This window comes from Acanthisitta chloris, unplaced genomic scaffold, assembly GCF_000695815.1.
Source record: "Acanthisitta chloris isolate BGI_N310 unplaced genomic scaffold, ASM69581v1 scaffold32920, whole genome shotgun sequence".
In the NCBI taxonomy this organism is placed as follows: domain Eukaryota; kingdom Metazoa; phylum Chordata; class Aves; order Passeriformes; family Acanthisittidae; genus Acanthisitta; species Acanthisitta chloris.
The window spans coordinates 4,962-14,954 of NW_008651668.1; the positions used below are offsets into that span (position 1 = coordinate 4,962).

General features: G+C 47.1%; 1 protein-coding gene across 1 annotated transcript in view; it reads left to right on the top strand.

Annotated features, from left to right (window-relative positions):
- The first annotated feature begins 4,257 nt into the window (after nucleotides 1-4,257).
- ZMYM4 (zinc finger, MYM-type 4) overlaps nucleotides 4,258-9,993 on the top strand; it is a 23,184-nt gene continuing 17,448 nt past the window's right edge. Inside the window, 5 exon segments of the mRNA XM_009074281.1 lie at nucleotides 4,258-4,493; nucleotides 4,669-4,955; nucleotides 6,443-6,510; nucleotides 7,050-7,220; nucleotides 9,820-9,898. Coding sequence (XP_009072529.1) covers nucleotides 4,258-4,493; nucleotides 4,669-4,955; nucleotides 6,443-6,510; nucleotides 7,050-7,220; nucleotides 9,820-9,898 — 841 coding nt within the window.

The window sequence follows — 9,993 nt, forward strand, 5'->3', positions numbered from 1 at the left end:
GGCTGGGGCAGCAGAGGGGTCGGGGCTGCCCCTGAGCTCCCCCCTCCTGCCTCCACAGAGCAGCTGCAATCAAAATTACTCTCTACAGTATATTTTTTTTTGCTCAGAACGTTGACATTCTTATCAGATGGCTGAATTCTGGAGGGCCGTGCTGTGGATGTAGTGACAAGGAAACTACAGACAGCAAATCATCTCTGTTTCTAATTGCAGTTTTCTTAGCATCTGCTTCCTTTCCGCAGTTTTATGGGTGCAGTAAAACCTAGGATCAAACTTGGGCAGGATTGCTGGAGGGATATGTGCCTGTGTGCGTAAAGGAGTATATTTTTTAAAGCAACCCTCTGTTTTGCATACAAAGCAGTAGCCATAGGCAGCTTCTCTCTTTCTGTTGCACAGAAATAGCTGTTAACTGTTTGGATGCCGTGGCACGTGGAGCAGCATCGAGGTATGGATCAGGATTTGAGTGGTTCCAGGCTGGCATGCTGTGTGAAGTGTCAGCAGTGTCCCCTGCTCCCAGCAGAGGCAGTGGGTGCTGTGACACTGTTCCCTTGGGGGCCCAACACCGAAACCACCAGTGGGATTTGAATATCTGTAAAAACAATGCTGTATTTGTGAGAGAATACTTCACTTAAAGCAGTTCACGTTGCTTCCAGGAACACCTCGTCGTTTTGTCATCATTGTGCTTCATGTGTCTGTGTCTGTTTTACAGCCTGAGCAGGCAGAGCACTGCTCTGAGACATCACTGAGGAGGATACAGCCCAAGACATTTCTTTTGGCTAGCAACAGACTCAGCTGTTCTGTCTTTAACCCTTAGGGAGTCCTCACTGCTTCAAAGCACTGAGTATTACGTTATTCTCTGGCCAAAGTGGTTGAATGAAGGTGTTTTAAAATACAATGTTCTTGAGATTTGTTTTCCAACTGCAAATCTGTTTTGAGGACTGTGCTGAGAAGTTGAAGCCTCAGTGTTGGAACAGAAAACTTTCTGTTCCTGATACTTCTCTTCTGTAGGTATCAAGGAGTTACTGTGGGATACTGAGGGGCCAAAAGTGACCCAGAGGAAAAGCCTTTGGTTCCGTGTTGGCTCCTGGAGTACTCTTGTTCCACCTCTCCCTGAATCTTAAAACACCTGAGCAGGAGAAATAAAGGGACTTAAGGGTGCGGATGACTGATCCCAGAGGAAATGTGAGGACTGGAGAGAGGGAATTGCTGTGCAGGAATGTAATAGAATAATACAGGGATAGTATGTTCCTGGGTAGTACGAGGCCTTAATCCAGGTGAAAGTCAATTTACATAATTGATTAAAATGATGCATTTTTCTGTCAGTATTGATGAAATTTCCTCCTGGGATTGTATTCCACAGGACTGGAGTAGGACTGAGGAACCAGAAGTGTTCCTCATTGAACAGAATTGAGGGAATACCCCACACTAACTCAGCAAACAAGGGTGTAAGCTCCAGTTTTAGGGTTCGCCCAGTTGCAGACTTAGGGAATGAGTAATTTATTGGGGAGATGTTTGTGTTTGTGTCTGTGGATCCGTATGTGTACACACACACAATCATCCAAACACTCCTGCTGGTTTCCTCCCTGTGGATTTACACTGGGTGGGAGTTCTGGTGCTGTTCACCCGCAGTGGCTTAGCTAGGGCTGTTGGTATTGTCAGGTGCTGGAGTTCCTGGTTTGTAAGTGTTTCCAGGGAAAGCTTTGTCCACAGATACAGATCTTCCTCTGCACCCAAAAACCTTCTGAGGGAAGAAATTATCTCAGTTGGTCTCTTCTTTTGATATCCTTATGAAAGAAAGAGAAAAGAAACAAAATAGGATTGTTTTTGTTCCTAGGATGACCTTATGTTTGGGAAGTGTCTTGGATTCCTTCCAGTTGGATTGTAAATGTTTTTCAAGCTTGTCCAAAATATTTATGGGAGTCCCTAATGCTCTTGCAGGTGGTGCCTTGTGCTGACTTGGATGTTGTTGTTTCTTTGAATGAGACAGATTGATCCGTGCAAAATATATCCTTTCTTAGCAACAACATTCCTGGGATTTCACCTATGGATAGGAGAGTTGTCACCACCAGAGGAGGAGGAATACTTAGGGTTTGGCTGGATAAAGTAAGCAGGACTCTGTAGGACCTGGAATACTTCCTCCCAGTACCCTGGATCACAGAAGAGTCTGAGATCTACTTTGATCTAAATCTGCTCTGAGAACAAGATGAGCTCACACTTCACCCCAGCTGAAAACTTCCTCCTACCACCCAATTCCGTGGTGACATTCTGGGAGAGGATAGAGCGTTGCTGACAGGAAGCAAGGAAAGGATCAAGGAAGGTCAGTGTAGAGACAAGGACCTGACTGTCAGAGCTTCATGCTCTGATAGTGTTATCAAATGGCAACAGGTTCCTTTCCGTGTTCTTGTCCTCAGCACCTTCTGTTGGCACTGAGTGTATCCAATATTTATGGGGATTAGTTTTACACTGCTGTAGAGTTGGTTGACTCTGAGTGGACTTCTGGATCAGCATTAAACTTGCATCCCTGGGACACTCCTGGGATCAGTGCAGCAGGAACAGAGCTCAGGCCTTGCAAACCTTCCTGGGAGGTGTTTCCTTACCCTTTTCCCATAGATGATGACAAGGAGGACACTTGTATCAGCCTTGTGGAAGTGTAGCTTGGTTTGTTTGCTCTTGGTCCTGCATTTCATGTTTTCAGCCTCAGTATCTGCTCAGAGATTCTGGAAAGCTTTGGTGCAGTGTCCAGTTAACTTGACAGGTCCTCACTGTTCCATGTGTGTCAAGTGAAGCTGAAGGAGTTACTTTGTCCTTTTAGACCTGCAAGGAAAGGAACTGATGGACTTTTTGCCACGGGATGACCCCTGGGACAGTGTGTTGTCATCCCTTCCCAGAGCTGGCTGCTGCCAGGCTGAGCCTTCCCATCCCAGCCCTGTGGAATATCGGATTTATCACCTAAATGACTTGAGTTAAATGAAATTAGGGCTCATCCCTTTGCTATCAAATCCCATTACTTTCCTTAAGATGGCTTAAGAATTGCAGGGTGAGCAGGAGCTACCAGGGAAGAAAGTGTAGAGCTGGCGACAGAGAAAGGAGAGAGAGCTTAGGCGAGTCACTGATCTCTCTCGGGCAGGCAAGAAGGCTCTGACGAGTTGGACATGCTGAAGGAAGCTTTAATTACCCTTTTCCAGGCAGCACTGGAGTGTGCCATCAACTCCAGCATCTGTCAGAGGCTGTTTAAAGCAAACAGATGTTTGTGCAGCACTCGGTCACATCTGGTTCTTCTGTGCTGACACTCACACTGACACTTGTCATCTTATTCCTGGCGGGAAGCTAAACATTACGTTTCCCTGTTCCTGGGAAGGAGACAGGCCCTGTGAGAGAGGTGAAACCCTTAGATCTGTGCAGTCCATGGCAGTGCAAGCTGCATGTGCTCCTGGTTTTCCATTTGTAGTGTTCAGAGGGAGTGAAGGCTCAGGGAGAATCGGAGAGCACAGAATTTGTGGCTTTGACCTGGGCCCAGTATCTTCTGGAGAAGAGACAACTGGGACTCCCTTCCCTCCCCCTCTCCTCTGGGAAGCAACACTGCTTCTAAATTTTCCTTGTGCGCCTTTTCTATGTGCTCTGGACTCTGTAGGGTAAATGTGGCTCCTCTGGGATGTAACAGTCTCCATTCACAAGGCTTTGCCCGGGGCGTGGAAGGAGGAACTGTGATCCTTGTGGTTGGTTTGGGTTTGATCTGACACTTCTGGCAGAGTCCGTGGCAGCTGACCGAGATAATGACACAGTGCTTTCCTTTTTGCAGTTTGAAGATAAATCTGATGCGGTATTTGACATTGCAGAGAAATGTAAGTATTCCTATTTATTTCTCTATGGTCATAGTCTCACGAACCATTTCTCGGGGGTGTCACTGCTGCTGAACAACCCTCTTTGCCCTTGCCCCAGCCCTTGCTGCTCACTCCCTCCCTGCATTGCCTTTTCCACAAGTGAGATGGATGGAAATTGATGGGTTTGCTTTCCTTAGTTAATTTTACTCAGTTTAGCTTCTGCTTCAGTGTGTAGTGAGGGGAACTGAGCTGCTTCTGTCAGCAGTGTCCTGCCAGTAACGTTGGCCCGAGAAGGCTGAGAGAGCATTGAAGGAGCTGCAGCACCAAGGCAGAATAGAAAAGGACACTCACCCTCCTCCTTTGCTACACGTGAACTTGGCCAGTTTTCTGACTCTTCACTGCTTTGTTCTCCCTAGGTGGTGAAATTCTGGATGCAGAAATGTCTGAGGATACTGAGCACAACTTAACTCCTGCCCTCGACAGCATTTCTTATGGGATAGCGAATCGAGCAGGATCAGAGAACTCCCTGCTGGATGATGAGGATGAGGATTACTTTCTGAACTCTGGGGACCTTGCAGGCATACCTGTTGTGGGGAGTGACAACGAAGACGATCAGAACTTCACTCCAAAAGACACTCTTTAAAAAAAATGATGAATCTGGAAGAGGGCAAGAGAGTTCCAGAGCACGAACTGGGCAGTGAAAAGGAAATTCAGATCCCAAATGCAATCCAGAAGGATCTCACCTCCCCCTTTGAGCAGGGCCCTGTATTTAAATCCCTTCGGAAAGATTTTAGCATCACACGAGATAATGGCAAAGAGACTTTTTCAGCAAAGGACAAGAGTAGAGAAGGACATTTCTGGAAGAGGGCAAGAGAGTTCCAGAGCACGAACTGGGCAGTGAAAAGGAAATTCAGATCCCAAATGCAATCCAGAAGGATCTCACCTCCCCCTTTGAGCAGGGCCCTGTATTTAAATCCCTTCGGAAAGATTTTAGCATCACACGAGATAATGGCAAAGAGACTTTTTCAGCAAAGGACAAGAGTAGAGAAGGACATTTCCAAGAGCGTGAAAAACGGTTGGAAAAAATCCCTAAAGATATGGATTCTAGATTGAAAAGCAGTTTTCTTGACAAAGCAGGTAACTGTTGCCCTCACAGGCCTGGCTGCCAGCAGGGAGGAAGGCAGAACTAGGCAGCAGTTAGGACTAGTCAGTGAAACATCACCTCGATGAAGAGAACAGACACAGCTGTGTCTGGGGGAGCATTTTGTGAGGAGCCCTGAAATCCAAGGAACTCTGTGTTGGGAGGAGGATTTGCACAGGGCCTGGCAGCGTTAGGGGCTCTCATCCTCCACAGCTTTTCTCAAAGCCTCAACATATCCTTTGTTGTTTCCCAAACCAAGCTGGGTGACAAGTCAAGCTCCTTTTGATTTTCCTCACTGTTTTTTTTTTCATAGACCCTGGAAGAGAAAGATGATCAAGTTTAGGTTAACTTGGTGGGCAGAAAAGATTTTTTTGTGCAGAGTACCAACTCTTCATTAGTGTCTGGGTACCTTAAGCAGTGTGGATTTGATAGTGGCATCAGGGAAAGGCTTACTAGAAATGGATTGGTGCCTGCAGGAAGTGAGCCAGAGCATAGCTTGAGATCTGCTTTTCCTGGGAGACTGCTCTCCTCCTTCCCCAGATGCTCATGTGTTGGACAGTGTCCAGCCAACATGGAGTGAACCAGAGACTCCTGTAATCCCTATCTCATTTGACAGTCACCATAGTCTTGCTGCCCACACACTTATTTTTGGCTTCCCAAGCTCTGAACATTACCGTAGAGCAGCGGATGAAGGAGTTAAGAATAACCAGGCTGGAACCCTCGGTTTGGTTTGGTGGGAGGGTTAGCTGCCACGTGAGAGCCTCTGGCTGCTCCTGCACATCCACAGCTTACACTGCTGGTGTCTGAGCTCCACGTGCTCAGCAGCAGCACCTCAAAGTCAGAGCTTCCAGGTGGCAGGGAAGCAATGCAGATGGCTTTAAAATACAGAAGAGTTAAAGATGTCTCTTTACTTTTACCTTCAGGTAGAAATCAAGGGAGGAATATTCCTGTACAAAAAGATGTGTTTCCTCTCATAAAATCTCAAATATCTACAGGTAAAAGGTGAGACAGAGGAGTGAGTAGTGAGTAGCTGAAACAGGAATAGTCAGTGCTCATAGGCAGCATCCAGTGGCCAGGGAGATCCAGAATTTTTAAAGGAGGTGTCCTAAAAAAACAAGGTGCTGTGTCCTGAGAAGAGGCAAAAAGGCTAAAGGTCACAACAGCCAAGAAAAGGATGAAAGTTGTTGCTCTGAAAAGCATTTTCTGATTGAAGTGTTGAAACGGGGGAGAGTTCAGGACCTGTTGGGGTGTGGGGAATTCTGAATGAACAATTCCCCTCGGAGTTTTACAGCCATTTTGCTGGAATGGGAAAATAATGACCCAAGGGGACACAGTTGTGGTCGCAGGGAGCAGAAGGGAGTGCCCAGTTGTGTAAGGTGCTGTCAGGCTCTGGGGTCGGGGAGCAGGAGGAGACTCTGCGAGTGTGGAAGGCAATGCTTTGGAACCTGTATTCATGTCTATTTAATGGTTATGTTTTCCTCAGTTCATAATCAAGTAGAAGAAACATTACGGACGCAGTTAGCGCCACAAACTCCAGAAACTAACTTCAGGGTAAGCTATAGATCTTTCAACCACTTTTGCGAGTGTAGCAATTTGCTGGAATAATTCCAAGTACCTGTTTTGTATTTGAGTGTAAATTTGAGTGTCAAGGAACTTGATCTTCTGACTCTTAGACATCTTTACTGCTTTAACTCTGCATATAAGTCTGTAAAATGTTGCTGACCCTCTCCCTGGATTGAGGATTTCTTTGGTGTAGCCACTCGGATGTTCAGCATGGTCTGAGTGACCTGTGAGCCGAACCCAGACCTGGATGCATCTACCTGACCTGCTGCCTTTTTTCCACATGAGAACAGCTGTATCCACAGGAGACACTCCCACTCAACCACCCTAGGGAGCTGAGGAGTGGAGAGCCTCGGGGGTGGGGTGAGAGGGGCTGCAGGAGGGCAGAGCAGCAGCTGCTGCCCAGCATTTCTCCCTCCTTCCAGGCAGGACCCACGTCTCCTGGTCTGCAGCATAACTCCCCCTGGCAGCAGCCCAACTCCTCATGGCAGATGCAGGAGGGTGAATTCTCTTTCATATTATTGTTTCAGGAGTCTAGCTACCTATTTTCTAGTAAGGAATCTATTGGACAAGAGCTGGGGAATTCCTTTGCACCAAATATTAGAATTAAGGAGGAACCTTTGGATGCCGAATATGCTAAAGCTTTGGCCCCACATCAGGGACTGTTAGACAAAATTAAAGATGAACCTGGTAATTCTGAGGTAAGTTTCCCATCGCATTTCTCACTTTGGCCTGACAGTGCCCACATAAACCCAGAAAGTCAGCGATTTCTTTGGTTTGGTGACCAAAACTGAACTTGAAGGACACAGGTTAGTGGAAGGATTTTTCCCTCTCACACCACCGTGAAACCCAACGCACCAAACATTTTGATGTAGCTGAGAATGTTTTGCTTTTCAGCTAGAAACAAAGCCGAGTGCTGTAACACTCCTGTTGTTAAGTCTGTGGCGATGGAGACACTTTGTCTCAGCCTGTCTAGGAAGCAAACTGTGCTCCACATTTTGTGGAGCACTGTGAGTAGTCACAGAGCTGTGTAGTTGGAGCAGTGCTGGTCCTGCTACTCCCTTCCTTTGGGTTGTCTTTGCAGCCCAGAGCTCACTGCTCTTGTGTTAAACTAACCCCTGGAGCTCTTAGCAAAATATTGAAGGACTTACACATCAATGAGGTCAATTTAAGGATGTTTTTAAGAGACTTTCTCATTCAGACTGACACTTTTTTGGACAATGCAAGGGAAAGCTCAGTAATTACAACCTGGAGAAGGTCTGACCTGTGGCATGAGCAGTGCTGGGGCCAGGATTGCTGAGCTTGAACCAGTCCCTGTGCCACTGGTGAGCTGTGTGCCACCAGGGAGAGGAGCTGTGTGCAGTTCCTGTCTCCTCACTGCTCGTGTTGGGGTTACAGGCCAAACCTTCTGTGTTAAGGTGTACAAAGCTTCCCAGAGTGTTCCCTCCCTGGCACCTACAGCTGTTCCTGCACTAGTTTTTAGCATCCCCATGTCCTCGTGCTAAACCTCCTCTGCTCTCTGGGCCTGTCTTCCCAACAGCTTCTCTTCTTTTCCCATAGTACTCTCGACTTAAATAAAGAAGTAAAGTATTTGCAACTTGAGATTTCCCTGCCCTGATGTGTTCAGTCTCCGTGGGATTGTTGGGGTTTGTGTTTCCTTGGGCCTATAGAATGTCAAACCACGTGTAGAGTAGTTCAATCTGTCTCTTCTTTTGTCCTCCCAGGATGGCATCTGCTGTGTGGATTTGTGTGGAATGTAAGGAGAGATGTCTGTGGTTATCAGAGATCATGTTAATAACTAAAAGTGAAGACTTGAAGAATTTAAATATCAAATATCGTTTGGTTCAAAATATTCGTTCCTGGAGTAAAATCCTGTGATTATCAACTCTGCCTGGTACTGGAAAAGCAGGAGAACTGAGTTCATTTTGTCTTGCTTTAGATTGGAATTAATATGGAGTGTTTTTTTTTTCTTTGTGGGTTTTTTCTTAATGTTTCCTGAAAGATAAGAGCATTACTCACTGTAACCAGTAGTTGGAGCTGAAGGTTTTTGACTTTCAGCACTGCTATGCTGCTGTGAAACTGCTTGGTCATGCACAGTTGATGTCAGGATTTGCCTCCATTTCTCTTCCTGGTATTGACTTAAGGATAAAACTGCACTGAAAATGCTTTGAAAATCTGTACGTCTGCAAAGAACTAGATTTTAAATACTAATAGTGATTAAATGGTGCTTTGAAATGTGTCATCCAAGTGTGCTCATACCCAGCTCAGAGCTTCCCTGGCTGGGTGTATCAGTTGGTGGAATTCCACTGCCTGTCCTGGGAGTCCTGCTGGGAGATAGTTTAGTGTAGAAACTCTCAGTTTTCCCCCAGGAGTAAGATGAGTGCTGAGTCTGAGCTGTGTGGAGGTGGCTGAGGGCTCTGGGGGCTGCCTGAGGCTGAGGGACAGCTCAGCCCCTGGGAAGGGAGAACCTCCTTGTGCCTGGGAATGGGCTTCCCTGGCAGCAAGTGTGAATTCAGCTCAGTCATAGCATGACATCATGCCTCACTACTCCCGAATGACTGTAAGTAGGTTAAATCTTATCATCTCTGGAGTTCCAGGAGATTATGCTTTTCAGCCTATTAAGATTTACATGTGGAGCGTTCCAAGCTGCTTTCTGGTTGGGATTGCTAGGGAGACCTCAGGCAGGAGGAGTGGTGTCAGTGTGAAGAGCTGCTAGGGACTAAGCCAGTCATTTAGAGCATGTCAGCTATTCCCCAAGCAGCTGTCCGTGGGGATTTTCTCATCCTCTAGCGAGCGTGAGGTGATTCCCTTCTCGCCCGAGCCAGGCTGAGCAGGGACTGGGATGGTGGGGCCAGCCTTGGTCTGCTGCAGAGCTTCACCTTGTGCTGCTCCAGAATGCTCCTCCCCACTGAGCTCCCAGCTCTGGTCCATCATTACCCTCCATGAATGTGGAGATAGAGCTTGTGGCACACAGCAGGGACAGGGGCAAAGCACTTCCAGCCAGGAAGTTTGTGTGAGTGGAAAGCAGAGATTGTCTTACTGGCTGAATTCTGAGGTCATAACTGGAGAGGGGAGTGCACCAGGTAGCCAGTGTTCACCCCAGGGGTGGTGTGCTGTGAACCTTTGGGCAGGGTCTGAGTGTGGTGCTCATGCAGCAACACCTGTGCCCTGGCCCTGGGGACAGGCCTAGGAGACTCCCTGCTCCTAAAGGTTCAATGCAGCGTGCTGAAAGAATGGAAATCCTGTGACCTGTAGTCACATCTGTGTGTTTGTTCTCCTTTTGCTTTCCCTTTGTTTCAGGAGTACAGCCAACAGCCAAAATCTCAGGAAGGGGAGCTGAAAATCAGTGCTGTATTTTCAGTCAGCGGCACTCCTCTTGGTAAGGAATGGGAAGGACTAACTTCATTCAGCCTTCTCAAATATATCCCCTTGACAAGGTTATTCTGCTTTCATTTGCTGTGTCTGACCCCAGCA